The 17,390-nt window shown below is 57.2% G+C and overlaps 1 protein-coding gene across 1 annotated transcript in view; it reads right to left on the reverse strand.

The window, feature by feature from the left end:
• Window positions 1-3,245: 3,245 nt before the first annotated feature.
• Window positions 3,246-17,390, reverse strand: part of TMEM132E (transmembrane protein 132E) — a 46,920-nt gene continuing 32,775 nt past the window's right edge. The window contains exons 2-9 of the mRNA XM_074160886.1: window positions 15,134-16,031; window positions 14,053-14,193; window positions 10,324-10,516; window positions 9,944-10,087; window positions 5,969-6,174; window positions 5,080-5,359; window positions 4,806-4,997; window positions 3,246-4,274 (exon numbers count right to left, since the gene is read on the reverse strand). Coding sequence (XP_074016987.1) covers window positions 3,246-4,274; window positions 4,806-4,997; window positions 5,080-5,359; window positions 5,969-6,174; window positions 9,944-10,087; window positions 10,324-10,516; window positions 14,053-14,193; window positions 15,134-16,031 — 3,083 coding nt within the window. The remainder of the gene's footprint in view (window positions 4,275-4,805; window positions 4,998-5,079; window positions 5,360-5,968; window positions 6,175-9,943; window positions 10,088-10,323; window positions 10,517-14,052; window positions 14,194-15,133; window positions 16,032-17,390) is intronic.

A 17,390-nucleotide genomic window follows, 5' to 3' on the forward strand; every position in this document is an offset into this window, starting at 1 on the left:
AAAGAGGACCAGCTCGGGATGGGACCAGGCTGTTGGTGAGCTGCTTTCATCCTGCTCCTAATGGCTGGGGTGGGGGGGGGGTGGCGCTTTTAAGGGCTGGGGTGGTAGGTGATGCTCAGGGGCAAGCATATATGTGTATTTATAGGTGTCTGTATGTGCATCCACACACCCTTGCACCTGAGCAAAGCCCTTTGCATCAACACCCATACAGGGACTATACACATACATCCTTTATATATATATATTTTATATATATATATAAAAAATAAATATATATATGCACACACATATTATATATGCATATATATACATATGTATAAAGTATAAATATATACATATGTATGAACTATAAATATATACATATTTATATATCAATAAATAGATAGCTAGCTATACAGCTATATAGAAGTTTTTGCTCTCTTCATTCAAAAGCAATGCCACCCTCAGCAGGTTTCTCGCCCTCCCCGCTGCCCCTCGCCCATCACTACACCATCCCCACTGCAATGTTGGCTGGGGTGAAGTGCCTGGGTGGGGAGATCCACCTTAGGACATGAGCTGAGGATGCATGGGCACGAGAGCATCATCAGCCCCTGCAAACAGCTCAGACTCCCCCAGTCCATGGGCACTGCCTTCCCAAAGGCTCTGGGAGACCCAAGCCAGATCCGTCAGTTGAAATGGGAAGTGATGGGCTGGAAAACTGCCGCCGATGCTTGGTGTCAGACCTTGGGCCTGGCTATAGCTGCTGAGCACTGGGAGGAGGCGGTGGGCGAGCAGCCAGCACTGCTCAAGGGGGCTGGCAGAAAGCAAACAGAAGAAGGAGGGTGAAACTCAGGGGGAGCTCAGCCACGGGTACACCCCACATTGAGCCCAGCCAAGCTACCTCATCCTTGATCTGTACAGGTCTGTGTCCCCTCCTGGCTGCCTTCCACCTTTGCAGCCCCTGAGATGCGCCCATGGACCAGAGGCCAGGCGCTGCCGTGTCTTATTACAATTAAAAAATTTTATTATACACTTTTGTTACCTTTCCCCCCTCCTTTTCTATTTTTTTTTCTTTTTCTTTTTTTTTCCCCTAACAAATATTCATATATGTTAATTTAACAAGGAGGTTTGGCAGTTCCAAGCAGGGAAATCGGCTGTATTAATTTTACTGCTCAAAGCCACTATCAGCTCAGTGGCTCGTTCAGCCAGACCTGGGTCCTTTAGATAACGGGGCACAGTAAAACCTAACTGCATCAGCTGCCTGGCCTTTGAGCACATCTCAATTCCCCCATATATATATGTAATCAGCAGAGCTATCAGGTAAGTTTTAAGGCCACTCGGGGGAGAAATTTTCATAGCCCAAAATTGATAAATTCTTTAAAGAGGCTTTTGAAACACCGCACACCACTGTGGGTTGCTGCTTGCCTGCCAGGGAAACTGAGGCACAGGGCCCACTGGGGATGGGGATGCAGCATCGCCTCATGCCTGCCGAGGAGGGGAGGATTTTGAAGAAAGGAGTCCCAAATCCACAGCTTTGACCCCAAAGTGCTCAGAGCTTAGGTGGGAATCAAAGCCAAGCCATGTCCCCAGGACCCCAGTAGTGTGTTCCCCCCGACAGCAGACCCCGCACCCACCAGACCTTACTCCCAAACCGTTGGGAGCACCCACCCTGGGCACCGTGGCAGAGATATGGATACCCATCACAGTGCTGCAATGCCTTTTGGTTTCGGCTTTTTCTTTCATTGTTTTTTTCTTTTCTGGTCTTTTATTTAAGAAAAAGGAGAAAAAAAAAAAAAACAAAAAAAAAAAAAAAAGAAAAGAAAAAAAAAAGAGACACAGTGGTGGGTAACTTCCAATCCAGAAATAATCCGCTGCCAGCCTCCGCCTCCCCCCTCCATCGCGTAATGCTGGAGGGATCCCCGTCCCCACGCACTCGGTGCCCACAGGTACCAGTCCGCAGCCCGGGACCCCCCCCGGCCCCAGTACCCCCGCAATGTTAACCTGGCCGAGGATGCTCTGCTGGGCTGGAAGATGGGGTGGCCCTGGGCTCAGGGGGCCTCTCGGGAGAGCCAGAGGGGCTGGGAGCTGCCGCCAGCGCAGGGTGACTGGGGAGGCGTTATGTTACGGCAGACAGAAGGCACCACGGAGGCTGAGCCTGGCTCCCGGCATCCCAGTGGGAACTGGGCTGGCAGTGGGAGACCCTGGCCTGGTCTGGTTGTGGGTGTCCCCATCCAGGCTTGGCCCCCCAGGGTGGTGGGAATCCCCTGCACTACCTCCCAGTCCCACAGCCACATCCCAGCACTGAGGGGGCAGAAACCAGGGGCTGGCCCTGGAGGTCCCAGCAGTGTTGGTGGGTGGGGGGCCCAGCGCTGGCTGGGAACAGAGAGGCAAGGACAGGCAAGCTCACAGGCAGCCCGGCCACCCCCAAACTACCCATGCCCACAGCCCTTCCCAGGCAGCAGAAGGGGGCAGAAGCAACTGCCAACGGCCCTCAAGGGATACTCCTATGGCAAACATTACTGTTCCCATCCCAAAGGGAGCAGAGCGAGCCCGGCACTTGGGGCTGGGACACAGCAGGTGACAGGGGCAGCGGTTCCCTGGACCCGTGGCCATGGGTCTCCAGCCCCCTTGGCAGCCAACCTCCCCTCCAGCCTCACCCAGCATCATCCATAGCATGGGGCAGCAGAGTCTGGGTGGGGGACCCCCCCAACACCCCAACAGCCACGGGGCAGCAAACCCCTGAACCAGCACTCACCTCCAAAATTGTGCAACCAAGTGCAGCAAAGGCAGGGGAGGTGCCTTTGGGAAGCCCCCACTCACCACCTGCCCCCACTGGGTTCCTGGAGGGGCCCAGGACATCTCCCTTCTTCTGTCCCCTGCACAGCAGGACCTGCAGCATCGTCCTGTCCCCTTCGTTGTTGGACAGGCACACGGAGGTTTTGACCCCATCCATCTCCTGCTCCCCAACTCACCTCCCTTGCTGCCCCCTTGCTGCAGGCTGGCGTGCTGGGGGGCCACACGTGTGCTGCTGCCTCCCCTGGGAAAACCAGACCATAAAGGGCAAGAAAAGAAAAAGGCCCCCGGGGGTGCCTTCCAAGGAGGTGAGGAGAACGTGAGATGTGCAGAAGAGGGAACACGCAAGAGAGCCAAATTTGGGTCTCCAGCCCTGGGGAAGCAGCCGGCGTGGTGTGGTGTGGCGTGGCATGGCATGGCATGGCACAGCGTGGCAGCCCCCTCCCTCCCGCCCTGTCCCCTCTGCCCCTGCGTTAAGCAATCTCTTTGATTCTGCGGATGTAGTTGTGAAGCTCTTCGGGGTCTTGCAGCCCCATGTCCTGGCAGACCCACTCCAAGTCCTCCTCATCAGCGATGGGGATGGAGTTGTACGCCAGCTCGTCGGAGGGCAGCGTGGCGAAGGTGGTGAACTTCACCCGCTTCCGTTTGGAGGTGGGCGAGTTGAGTGGGTCCTCACTCTGGTCCCGTGTGGAACCCCCCGAGGAACCGTCCCCGCGACCATGGACCTGGCTCTGCACGCTGGTCTGCGAGCTCCCACTGCTGTGGTGGTCCCCGTGGCAGCAGGTCTGGACATTTTCCAGGGGGTTCCCAGGGCTCTCAGGCTGGGGGGAGAGGTCATTGTGAGCCCGCAAGGGCTGCCCATTGCCCAAGAAGACCCAGTGGTGGGAATGGTCCATGTTGGTCTGACCTTCAGGTGGGATGCGTTTGTGCCGATATTTCAGCACAAAAACAATGCAGTTGATGAGGAAGACCAAGATGGCCAGACAGAAGACACCCAGGAGGGCGTACATGCCTATCTCCAGGTCCGTCAGCCCCCTGGTCACCTGGACAAAGCCAGTGGGGATCGTGGGGAAGTCCTCAGTGGGGTGAGATGCGCTGGACATCCTACTGTCCTCGCTCGGCTCTGCTTTCCTCTCCACCTCTGCCCGCAGGGTGGTGCTTGCCCCTGTCTCCACCAGCCCTGGCTTGCTGGACACATGGTCATAGTCATAGGTTGGGTCCTCCTCAGACCCAAAGTGGACCCGCACGCTGGCCAAGGCTGTGAAGAGCACACTCTTGCGCTTGGTCTTCTGGCAGCTCTCGCAGATGACCAGCTCAGCCCGCAGCAGCTCCCCTGCGCCCTCGCTCTCTGCTACCACCAAGGGAAAAGCCCGGTCCTGGGTCACGGAGACCACCTTCTCGTCCAAGCTGCTCACCACCAGGTTGTAGTCCTTGGGGTCATAGAGGGAGAGGGGGGCTGTGGTGCCGTCGCTGTAGGAAATCCACAGGCTCAGGAGCGCTTCCTGCGAGACCAACACAGGCACCGGTTGCCCAGCACGATGCCAGTCCCACCTGCACCCATCTGTCCATCCCGCCATCTATCCCTCCTCCTTTCCATCCTTCTCTCCACCCAATTCACCCTCTCTCTTTCCATCATCCATCTTGTTCTTTCCAACCTTTGCCTAGTTTTTCCCTTTTGTCTGTTCTTCCCTAAGTTTCCCCCATGCTTGCCCAGGCTCACTGCAAAGCCCAGCCCCAGAGGTGCCAGATGTGGCTACCTGAGCTGGGCTGGGAACTATAGGATTTCATCCAGACCTCTTTGTCCCCATGCTTGTGTCCTGTCCCCAGGCTGAGCAGGATTGGTTCATGGGTCTGCATGAAGGCTTCTGGGGTACTTTGGGGGTCACCAAGGTGTCTGAAGGACAACGGGTGCTGTGGGGGCCTAAGATGACTGTGGGCAGGATTTGCAAAAGGGGTGTTGCAGATGGAGCCCTCACCCCATCCCAAGACTCCCACCGGGCCCTCCAAGCCCCAGTGCACCCCCCTGGCCTCACCTGCTTGAAGAAGCTGAGGGTCTGCTGCACAGACGTCCGGGCAATGATGGTGTGGCTATTGCCAGGGCTGGGGTGGAGGGACAGCGAGAGGCTGGACACCACCTGGGCCTTCAGGTCTGTGATGCTGACCTTCTCCTCCGCCACCGTCACCAGCGTCTCGCCTAGCACCGCCTCCATGAGCGGGGACACGACCTGCAGGGGACGAGGGTGCCCGTCACCGCCTGCCATCCCCAGCTGAACCGGCCGAGGGGGGAAAAGGCGGCCGGGGGGGTACCTTGAAGAGCGTGGTGCCCGGCTCCCTCCCAGCCAGCGTGAAGCTGTCCACCATGTGGGCCACCCGCGGGTCGTCCACGCGCATGAAGTCGCTGACCAGGTCGGTGACCTCCACCAGCCAGTCGGGTCCCAGCATGGTGACCACCTGCCCCGTGCCCTCTGCTGCCATGGTGTGGAACTGGGTGAAGACCTGCAGCGTGGAGTGCTGGTACTGCAGGGCACAGCCACGGTTCTGCTTCCGCTCCTCTTCATCCTCCTCGTGCTCGCTGTCCCGCACCGACCTGCGGGATGGGGCAGTGGGTAGGAAGTGCTGCCAAGCTCCCTCCTGCTGCAGCTCTTCAGCCCCTCCAGGAAAGGAGAGGGCTGGTTGGGCAGGGAGAAATGCAGGTTTCTCCCCAGGCACGGGAGAAACCTGATGGCTCCTGGCCAATAAGATGCCTGTTGCCCATGAGGTCTCCAAGGGCTTTAGCAGCACGTGGCAAGAGGGTCACTGGCATCTCTGCCCCCTAACCAACTGAGAGGACAAGGTATCTTGGGTTGGGATGGACATCTGGAGGTCTCTGGACCTCAAAGCAGGGGTAACTTCAGCGCTTGGCTGCTCCTGGCCTCATCCAGGGGAATTTTGACCATTTCCAAGGATGGGTGTTCCCCAGCAGTTCCAGCGTTTGACCAACCTCATAGTGAAATTTTCCTCCTTCCATACAAACCTGCAACCTGCGTCCATGATCTCTCACCTTTTTACTGGGGACGCCTGAGATGACTCTGGCTCCATCATCTTTAAAACCCCCTCTTTAAGTAGCTGAACAAGGAAACTATACCACTAGCACCACCTTCATCTTGCCTTCTCCAGGCTGGACAGACCCTAAGTGTGGTGGCTCAGCAGCACCCACCTCCTGTCCGGCAGGATGGGGACTCTCCAGCCCTTCACTTGGCTCAGCCGGGCGTCCGAGAGCTCGATGTGCAGTGGCAGTTTGGGCACCCACACCGTCATCTCCAGCGGGGCAGAGAGGTGCTCGTAGGTGAAGGTGACCCGGGCGCTCATGGAGCCCCGCGACTCCTTCCCGCTGACAAAGACGTAGTCACAGCTGCTGGAGACCTGGGGGAGAAAGGAGGATGAGGGGTTGCAATGCTCCCGCAGACACACCAGAGATCCTGGCAGGAGGCTGCCTGGAGGATGGGAAGTGCTGGAGGAGCCAAATATCACCCAGCACATACATGGTTAAAGGTGGCCCAGGCCCTGAGGTCCCTGCTCAGAGGTGTGGACCCCCACACACCACAGCCATATCATGTACTTCCCCCCAAACCAGCTCCTCTGCCCGCCCTTGCAGGCACCTTCATTTGGTGCTTCAGCTTCTTTGGCCCCTGCACTGAATTATACCCCGCTACTGCGCTCGAGTGAGAGGCACCCGTGGGTGCTTCACAGAGGCTACAAATCACTCATTCTGGATATTTGCCCCAAAATCTACTCCACTCACACCCAGAGGGCACAGGCAGTAAGCATAGCCCGGACCAGCTGTGTGCCCGTACCCACCAGTGCCTCGTCCCCGTCCCTTCTGCTAACCCCAGGAAGAGCTTCCCAGAGTCCACCTGAATCCTCACATTCATCTTCTTTCACTTTTAATTCCCATTTATGCAAATGCCATTAGTTAAATTTGCTATAAAACAAATACATCCTGCAGGGACCACTTATTATCGACTGAGCCGAGCCAATTAAGGAGCTAAGAGGATGCCACTGCAGCATTACCTGTGTTTCAGCTTAGGCCATCGGAGTCAACAGCACCTTCTCCTTCCCAGCAAGGGTGGGAGGAGACGACCAGGCTGGGGAGGCTCCAACCTCTCATCTGCAGTGGCCCCATGGCCCAACCCTGACCCCCTTTCCTCCCCCTACACCATCAGGAATTGCCTCTGAGTTTTTTTGCTGCTGGGGAAAAATAAAGCCCATTTGCTCCGCCAGCAGCGCAGTCACTCTCTCAGATGCAACAAGCACCCCAGCAGCACAGGAGGGCTTATTTCCAACAAGCTGTTCTCCCACGTGGATTCTCAGATGGCTGATAAGGAGGTGAGTCCATGCTGCATGGCAGCTGACAGCAGAGGTGTTGGCATCACTGCCTCTCTCCCCCTATTATCTTTGGGCACTTGTAGTCATTCAGCTGCAGGAACCTTGTATTTCCGAGCCCATGAGCAGGGCCTGACTTCTACAAGAGCTCCACGTTCCAGCTGTGGGAGCCCACCATGAGGTGCCTGTGATCCCTGGGGCCAATGGAGGAAGCAAAGCACGAGACCTGGGCTCCTCGGGAAGTCCCCGCTCCCCGGGCACAGGAGGGACGTGCAAGGCAGGAGGGTTTGTTCCTTGTCTTCCTATCAGAGATACCAGCTCAGCACGTCTAAAAAGACAATCTCATCTCTGGCAGGGCAGTGTCTGAATAAAGATGAGCTCCTGGGCGAATCCTCCAGCAATGGAGTGCTGTGGATATTGTGCCATTTATCACAATAAATATGATGGGCTGCTGCTTGCATTACCTTAGCTAATAAATCCCCCCGGCATCTTCTTCTGGGGACCACTTGCTTAGCAATTGGGGGGGCTGAAACTACAACAACAAAAAATCCCAGCACATCAGGCCTGTCCTGATGATGGAGTGACTGCAGATTAGCTTTTAAATGAAGTGCATGCTTGTTCAGAGAAACTTCCCGGATTTGCAGCAAGGCGTCGGGAAGCGAAAGGCTGAGGTCTGCCTGGGCTCCGAGCCAAGGCACTGCCGGCTCCACTTCTGCAGCCAGGAGCTCCCCCCTTGGCACAGCCTCAAGCATGGGATCAAGGGGACACATCTTCTCCAAGGCCCTCAGGAGTGGGAAGAGCCACCACAGCTGGTGGGACCCCATGTTGGCTAGTCAGGGATCCTGGTGGTGGCTGTGGGTGAACAGTGTCCCTGAGGCTCAGCCCCAATGAACTGACTTGCTCCTGGTGGGTCCTCAAGCAGGTTTGGATGGTGGTCTCCTAAGAAAGGTTCACATAGCAGGTCAGGTTGAGCATCTCTCATTGAGAGTGGCTGGTGGCAGAGGAGCCCTTCCACTTCCTGCGTGTCCCTCAACACATATGCAGTCCCCGAGGCCACAACACGGACAGGGAACAGGACTTATTTGTATGCTGCCTTGAGTGATGAGGTCCTCACCTCTGGGCTGAGCACAGGTAGCCACCCTGTGCGACCACAGAAGGGGATGAGGGTGACAGCTCCCACCCATGCTCTCTCACCGTCTTTCATGGGTGGCTCTGGCACCTTCACAGGCACATCCACCAGGTCCAAGACATTTCCCCTCCATGTTACACACGAGAGGAACCACCACCAAGCCGCAGGCACCGTGGGGAGAAGCATCTCCCCAGTCCTCCTTCACGTTAAATTATTTACAGTAACACATAGCGCATCCCACTATGTAAGCTTTGATTTATGTAACAGGTTTATAGCCCTGACACCGTAATCATACTCCCCAATCTCAGCAGGTAACTGAGAGCTCCCTCGGAAACGAAGCTCCAGCACAAACACAAAATAACTCAGCAAGAAATTGCACGGGGCTCCGAGAGGCGAGCGGGATGCGAGCAGGAGGCGAGCCGGGGCCGGAGGGCTGCTCCATGCATTATTCATCCCGGCTTGTGTGCATGTGTCTGCTCCCCCCAGGTCTGGGGACAGCGTGTAAATAGATTTATGAGTAGAAAGGCAGCACATTAAACAGTTTAAGTGTCTTGGAGTCCATCCTGAAGTGTATTATTGCTCTAGTGTTTTATCACGCTGCGGAGGACCGGTCTCCATAAATTAGACCCGATGCTGTAAATCGCACAGATCGGAGTTTTAGTCAAGAACTTGGGTAAACAGTTTGTGACACTGGCTGTCACCCACCCGTGGACCACTGGGGAGAGCAAGTCCTAACAGGGCTGGGGCTCTGCCCGTCACCCCCTCGGCTGGGAGGGCAGCCGGTGGCTGCTGGCAAAGAAGGGGAGAAAGAGCAATGTCCCTGAGCCTGGGGACATGGGAGAGCCCAGACCCCCAGCACGGCTCCCTGCCTCTGCCCGAGGCAGTGGGGACACGGAGAAGGTGGGCTGGCTGGGTGCGTGCAGGGAGAGGGGTGGGGGGTGTTTGGGAGAATGATGTCTAGGGGTGGATGGATGGAAATGGTGATAGAATAATAGGGACAGGCGGATAGATGGATACATACAGTGATAGAGAAATGTATATGGATGAGTGGGTCTGGTGATGGAAAAATCATGGCTGGATTTGAGGATGGGCTGCTGCCTTGGCGGCTGGGGCGGATGTGTGGATATTCGCCTCATCGGCATCTCTCCCGTGCAGCCCATCTTGCTCCTCTCCCTCAGCTCCCCTTTTCCCTCCACCATCCCCAGCTGCCCAGTTCGTCCCCCCACACCTCACTGGGGCCAGCCTCCAGCCTGAGCTCAGCCGTCCCATCCAAACGGGAGATAAATGCCACCAGGAGGCACGAGTGAAGCCATTGATGGAAACGTGCAGCTTACACTGCGAGGTGACAATATTTCACATTATCAGCACTAAGTGCCGTGATAACCTATAGTTATTGCTGCTGCCTGGTGCCAGCCTGCGCAGCGCCGGAACATCCCATGGCCTCTCCGAGGACAGTGACAAAGTGTCTTGTCCTTCCCTCGACAGATCCCAGGGAGAGGCACACATGGACTGAAGCCACCAAGGGGATGATGCATGGGATGGGGTGGGCTTGTGCAGCACATCAGCTCAGCCACCAGCCCCAGCTCATCCAGCTCCAGCCCATGCCGCTACTGGGGCCAGCACCCCTGGGGGAAGCTCAGCCCCTCACTAGGGCCATGAGAGCCCCCTCCCTGCACCCACCTTGATGATGTCTTCGTTGTTGGACTTGCACTCGACCATAGCAGAGACGTCCACGATGACGCCGCTCAGCTCAATGGCGATGACCTTCACAGGAATGGCCACTGTCCGCCCTGTCAGGATGGCCGTGTTGATGATTTCTGTGTCCTGGGGACAGGATGCAAAGGGGACCATCATGTTAGAGGGCAGCCTGTCCCTGATGCCAGCTGACCCCTCTCCTGCTCCAGCCCTGGGGCAGAGAAGGACCCATGTGTGGGTGGGTGGGATGTATGGATGTATAGGTGCTATGGGGCAGATGGGCTGATGGGAGATCCCTCAGGGGGACCCAACCCATCCCCAATATCAAAGCAGATAAGCTAAGCAGAGGGCAGGAATTCACTCACCATAGCCAGGGGCACGATGGCTCGGATGTCCCTCTGGATGACCGTCAGCTCTGTCACCACCTTCTCCAGGTCGGGCGGGGGGTTGCGGCCCCGGTAGTCTATGTGCCACATGATGCGGCGCGTCACTGACTGGCTGGTGAAGTTCTCCATCTCGAAATCCAGCTGCATGATCTCAGAGGAGGAGTCCCCATCCCTGGGCAGGGGGACAGTAGGGGGACATGGTGAGCTGGGTGCCCTGGGTCCCGCAGACACCCCGGGATCGACATCAGACAGTCCCCTCTAGTGATGCAGATCACCCCCAGCAGGTCCCTTCTAGGTGCCACCACGATGCTTGTTCCCAAACACAGCAGTCCTGATCCCTGCCTCCCCTGGGGGCTGCTCCCATGGGAACCTTCAGTATCCAAAGGGAATTGTCCCAGTGGGAGAGAGAAATGTATTTCACTGCCTCTCCCCAGTGGGAGAAAAACGTCAGTGGCTCAAGTAGGCACTCTCTCAAGGCTGTGGGTGATATATTGTCACAGGGTGAGTGTGTGGCCACAGCCCCAGGGGATGGCGGGTGGCTGCAGGCAATGCCCTCATCTCCCCGGCTCCGTCTCCCTGACAGTGTGGCTGGATTTACTGCCCCAGGCTGTTCCCGCCAGCACACTCCTGTCCCACAGGTCAAACCCCAAGTGTCCCATACCCAGGAGGCCAGCATGCTTGGGGACGGCAAATAAGTTCCTATACAAGAGCCCAGCCCAAGGTGCTGATTTTACAGCTCCTTCCAAGGCAATCACATGGGGAAACTGAGGCACAGGAGAACCACAGACAGCAGATGGGACAACTCTGAGCTAGGACTTGGGGCAGGGCTGTCCCCAGCCTGCATGGGCAGCCATGGGGATGCACAGGGCAGACGGGCAGGGGATGGGGTAGGTAGACAGGACTGGCAGGGGATAACAGCCCCAAGACTGTTTGCTCATCAAAACCCCATGCATTTAATGCTGCTGCTGAGGATGGTGGGACCCAGAGCTAACGGACAGGGAGCAAACTCTGGGGCATCCCCGAGGCAGGAAGGGATGGAGAGGCTGTGAGCTGCCAAACCCAGCACAAAGTGCCAGCCTGAGGGGACGGGGGGACTCGGCAGCTGATGTCCCTTATCCTCTGTGTCATGGGTTGGTCACAATCTGACAGCAGCAGCGTAAATCACTCTTAGACCCCATCCCTACAAGCAAACCTCCCTGGATGCGATCCTGCCCTTTTATCTCTGTGTCCAACTTGCAAATCCCTTGGGGAGGACTCAGGGTTCAACCCCCGCAAATGGGAGCAACCCCAGAGCCCCCGCGAACCGCACAGCCGGCAACCCCCCCCACCAGAGCAGGAGGAGGGAGAGAGGTGAGGAAAGGTGAAATCCCTGTGGAAGGAGAAGCTGGGACCAGCCCTGCTCTCATCACACCATCGAGAAGGTCCCATCGATCTGTGGATGCAGGATACGGTCAGGTTTCTCTCTGATAAATATCTAATGAGTGAAAGGGAACAGAAAAGGGGAGAGCAAGAAGCTGGGGCTGCTCCAGACCATGGGAAGTCCTGCTCCCTGCTCGCACTGCAGGAACCATGGGCTTTTAAGTGGAGCTGCCATGCAAGGGCTGGTGGGGTCCTGCTGGGACTTTGTGCCCCCAAGGCAGCTATGGGGGTGAAGGGGAATCACCAAAAGCTGCCTGGTCTGAAGAGGATTTGGCTGCTTACTGCCTCTTCCAATGCAGTAGTATTAAATACAGCTGGGAAGAGCAGGTCCAAAAGCAAACCGGAGCTGCAGCTTCATGCCAGAGGTGGTTCAGTGCTGGGACATCTCGCCATGGGGTGCCCCTGGGTGTCCCAGGAGCCCTGCCAGGGGTCAGCCACCATCTTCTGCCCTCCCCGAGCATCGTCTGCTCTCGGCCATCACAGAGACAAGAGCCAAGCTACCCGGATTGGGGGAATAACTTAGGATGCAGCTGCTGGGGTGAAAAACACCCAAAATTGGCCATTATCTCCCCAAATCTCAGGGCCCTCACCCCCTCCCTGCACAGCCGGTGCTGCCAAGAGCCCCCAGAGCCCTGGCGAAGCAAATTCCTCCGGCTGCACAGCCTGGAGGGCAACACGGCTTTAAGTCATTCATACTTTCCATTCCGTTAATATTTGATGGAGTTGTTTGTGTAAAAGGTGATTGTAATCACTTTAAATTCATCCTCCGTCTCTAACCTTTCCAGGCTGATTTGACGCGGCGGCGGCAGCTGGGGAGAGGAGGAAGGGGGAGAGGAGAGGATCTCGCTGCCGGCAGGTCTGGCAGCCACGTGCAGGGGCACTGGGGTGGCCCCAGGGACACTGATTTTGTATCTGGAAGCAATGGTGTGGGGTAAAGGAAAATCCACCCTCCGGAGGATTTTTTTCCAGCCCTTTGGAGGGGTTTTCTGCAGATAGCTTCTGAGCTCACGTTCACAGCAGTCAGAGCTGAGGATCTCCTTTCTGCAAGAGCTCGTCCCCAGCTTCGCTCTGTTTTGGGGTGTGAGGCAGAGATACGGGGAGATTTCCAACGCAAAGGGCAGGGAAGGCTCGAGCACATCAACTCTAACCCAGCTCCTGGAGACACTTGTCTGCCTTTTCCCAAAGACACAGCGATGGAGATACCACAGCCTAGGAACAATTGCTTTCCAGCACTTCACAGTCTTTCCTGTTGGTGGTTTTGACCCCATGCCCGTGCCCTGCCCTTTCTTGCCACATCCTGCCCACGTGGATGCAAAGGGCAAAACTGCCCCTTGCCCTTGCAGCCTCCATGAGCTCACAGGCCAGTCCTACATCTCCCCTTCTCCAGGCTGAGCAGCCTCTGTGTTTTCAGCTTAGCTTTGTGGGTCCTCGCTCCTTCAGATCATTCTCGTTTCTATCCCCTGGTCTCTCCTCAACTGACCCAAGCCTTTCCTGGATCCCCAGGAACAGGCATCATCCCCGTGTCAAGCAGGGCAGAACTGGCTCTGCCCATCTCAGGTGCTGCCTTGGTTTGTGCTCCCCATCCGACACTCATCCATCACTGCCTTGTCTGGGGACTGCTCCCCTTCCTTCCCAGAGGAAACACCAGGATAGTCAGCAAAGAGCTGCCACCTCTCATGGTACTAAAACTTCTTAAAAAAATTAAAATACTTCCACTCCAAACTGGGGGATCCTCCATGGCCTCACAATTCAGCCCCAAAATCTACCACATGTGCCCACCAGCATCCGACACGGCCAGGCAATCCCAGCTCAGAGCCAGGGATGCAGCTGCTAAATGGTACCCATGACTTATGAGGGCATTGCTTGAGCCCCGGCTTGGTCGCCAGCGCTGATCCGGAGCAGATCCCACCTGAACACACCACCTCACCTGCTTAACCACAAACCTGCCCACCTTGGGCCATGAAATCCACCTTCACCTACCATCCTGCCAGCTGCATGCTGCTGGCCAAGGCTAAAAACCACGCACAAAATTAAGTCCCTTACCATGTCGGTGTGGGACCTACCCCAACAGCTGGATTGAAGGTGTGACCCCAGAATTGCTCAACCCCCTTCAGTGCCTCCAAATTTCACAGTCTGGGCCATGCGCTGCTGTGCCTCAGTTTCCCCTGCCAGCACCCGCATGGCACTGCAGCCAACCAGACACCCAGGGTGGAGGCAAAGGGAGAACCGCTCTGGGCCAAACCCCAGCAATTTCCCCGATTTCTGGGGGGTAGGGGGAGGTTCTCTTACCTGGGCCCAGCACCGTCCGCCCTGGTCACGTCGACGGTGGCAGTGGAGTGCTTGCCGCCCGTCAGCAGCTCCGAGCTCACCAGCCACTGCCCGCTCCTCGACTTGGTGCTGAGCAGGTTGACACCTTTCTTGGCCTTCACCCTGTGGAGACCAATGGTCAGGGCTGGACCCTCACCCCTAGGCACCCCTGGACCTCCCCCCCGCAGGCACCCTGCCGTAGGTGCAGGGGGAATTTTTGCCCCCAGTTCCTCCTGGCTGTCAGAAACATCATCCATTTCTGGCAGCAACAGCCACGGGGCTGAGCCCACCCCAGTCCCTCTTTTTTCATAGGGTTTTGTCCCCCCCATCACCCCTCCAGCAGGAGTTTGGTCCCCCAGCCCCAGTGCTGCCCCCCAGGACAGTAACACCGCTGTGGGCCTGGGTATCCCCAGGGCAAAGGACAGGAGAGCCTGGTGTGCCATGTCCCCCATGCCAGGGGCTCGTTGCTGGCCTGATGGCCACAGGGACACTTGTAAATGCCCTTTGGAGAGATGTGGCGGGGGTCCCCCCATCCTCAGGGACATGCAGCAAGGGGGGGTCCCCCCATGCACCTCCCCATACTGGGATGCTCAGCACTAGGAGGTGGTTGCAGGGGCAGGAATAGGGGGGACATGGGGAGCTCCTGCTCGCTCTGCAGGAGCCCCATGGCCATATTGCATCTTGTCCCCAAAGTGGCTGTGAACAAAATCCACATCTGCTGATGGGACCCTAATCCCAGTGCAACAGGGAGGGAGAAGGCAGTGGACCATAGTGGTGATGCAGAGGTGGAAACTGCATGGACAACCTTTCTCTTCCCTCCAAGAAGCTCCCACCGCAAAGCCCCACAACATTGCAAAACCACGTGCCAGCTGCTCCTCTAGCTTCCCTCACCTTCCCGAAGCCCTGCCAGACCTGGTCCAACCCCCAGCAGGTCCTATAAATGCAACACACCCTCCTCATCTCCTCCCTTCCAACCCGCATCTGTCTTCACACAGCCCAGCTGAAACAACCACCCCCTCAAAGGGCGTCTGCTCCCGGGGTGGGGACAGCCCTGGGACCTTACCTGAGCGTGAAGTGCTCCACCGTGGAGTTGGACATCAGGTAGAGGAGGATGCTCAGCACCTCGCCCGGTTTGAGGGGCTTGTCGGGCAGGCGGATGAAGATGTTGCCATCCAGCCGGTGCTCCTGCATGGGCTGCCCGGGGGAAGGCTGCAGGAGACTGACGCTGCCGATGCGCAGCAGCGGGTGCTGCGTGGGACCCTCGGTCCTGGCCCCCCCGACCCCCCGGCGAGGGACCGTCTCCCCAAGGCACTGGCCGGCCCCGTCGGGGGCATGCAGGGTGTAGTAGAGCTCGGCTTGCTGGCTCTCGCCTGGCACCTCCAGGCTCTCGGGGCCCTTCCGCCTGCCCAGCGGCACGGCCGGGGGGCCGAACCAGGCGTGGGGCAGCTCTGCCTGCACCAGGCACGTGGCCAGGCTGCCCCGCAGGCGACACGAGCTCTTGATCTCACGGGCGTCGCGGAAAGCGTGGAGCCGCACGCAGGGCAGCCGGTCAGTGACGTCGAAATCATCCCAATCCCGGCCGGCCACGTAGAAGAGCACTTGGACCACGGGCTGGTTGGCCACCAGCCGGGGCTGGATGATGAAGGCGCGCACCTTCCAGTTGACAGTGAGGCGGTCGGGGACCTCCAGGGTGCTGGAGGGCTGCAGCTGCTCCTTGGGCAGCACCAACCCCGTGCTGAAGGGCCCCAGGGTGACATTGAGGACAGGCAGCTCCTTGGTCTGGAAGACGACGAAGGGCTCGGCACGTTGCAGCGGGGCGCTGCCGTTGCCCACCGGGCTGGCTCCCACCTCCTTGAGGAAGAAGGCCAAGCGGGTGTTGGACAGGCGGTAGCTCACAGGCAGCGTGATGGCACCGGGGGGCTCAGCGGGCTCTGGGCTGGGGGCTGGCCCCTTGGTCTGGGCTGCAAAGAGGTTGGAGAACGTGGGTCAGCGCAAGACATCCCCCCCCGAGCATCTCCTGAGCCCCAAAGCAGGGAGAGTAGACCCAGGTGGCAGCGATCCAGCCCTGTGGAAAGGAGGAGCTGGTGCTTCAGCCCCCAGAACACTCGCAAGGGCAGCGAGAGCCTGGCTGGGTTTCTGTCCTACAAAATAAACATGCAAAAGACCTCCCCGGGACCTTGGGCATTGTTGTGTTTCCCAGTGGGTGGCTCCAGCCTCACCAAACCCACCCTTGGCATGGGATGGGGTGTCCTGCAAGGAGGGATGCTCAGGGGCTGCCCAAGGCTGGGCCAGGGTGCATTGAAGCCGCATCTGTCCTGGTTTCAGCTGGGGCAGGGATAATTTTCTTCCTCGTAGCAGCTGTATTTTGGCTTTAGTATGAGAATAATGTTGATAATGCATATTATTTTAGTTGTTGCTAAATAATGCTTGTATTAAGTCAAGGACTTTTTCAGCTCCCCATAGACAGGACAAGCTGGACAAAGGAATATTCCACACCATAGATGCCATGCTCGGTATAAAAACAGGGGTTGGCCCAGGGGGACAGGAATCTGCAATCGCTGCTCAGGACAGGGCGGGCAATAGATCATCAGGTGGTGAGCAACCGCATTGCATCACTTATTTTGTATATTCTTTTACCATTATTATTATTTTCTCTTCCATTACTATTCTATTAAATTGTCTTTACTTCAACCCAAGAATTATTTTTTTTTCCTTTTCCTCCTTCTTCTCCCTACCCTATTTGGGGGTGAGGGGAGGGTGAGTGAATAGCTGCACGGTTCTAGTTGCTGTCTGGGGTTAAAACACGACAGCATCCAACCCCAGTATTGCCTCTGGGGAGCCCGAAGTGCTGGTCACCCACCCTGGCACCCACGCCAAGGCACTGGCTGAAACACCAGGGACCCACTTGTAGAAACAGGGCATAACTGGCTGTATCCCTGCTTCCAAATGTGCAGAGAAAAGGACGCTCAGTTTCTCCAGAGGCTCGTTACTGAAAATTAGGCAGGTCCAGGTTAACTTCTGGCTGACAGGTCCTGCCAAGTATCTAAGACCAAGGCTTTCTTCACACTTTAAGCTCCCAGATCACAGGGGGAAAGTGGCTAAATCGGCTCCTTTGCCCCAGACCAGCTCCACCCCTGCAGGCTGTCTGTCACCCGTCACCCACCCAGGGGTGCCACCCACCGCCCCTGTGCACCAAAGCTGGTCCAGCCCCAGTTTTTCCAGGTATAGACACAACTCAGTGGAAAAGTGATGAAGACGATGTTGGTGCCACCTTGTGCAAACCCCAGCAGTGCTCAGGTCTGACAGTCCCCAAGAAATCC

Source organism: Numenius arquata, chromosome 18 (genome assembly GCF_964106895.1).
Source record: "Numenius arquata chromosome 18, bNumArq3.hap1.1, whole genome shotgun sequence".
Lineage (NCBI taxonomy): Eukaryota > Metazoa > Chordata > Aves > Charadriiformes > Scolopacidae > Numenius > Numenius arquata.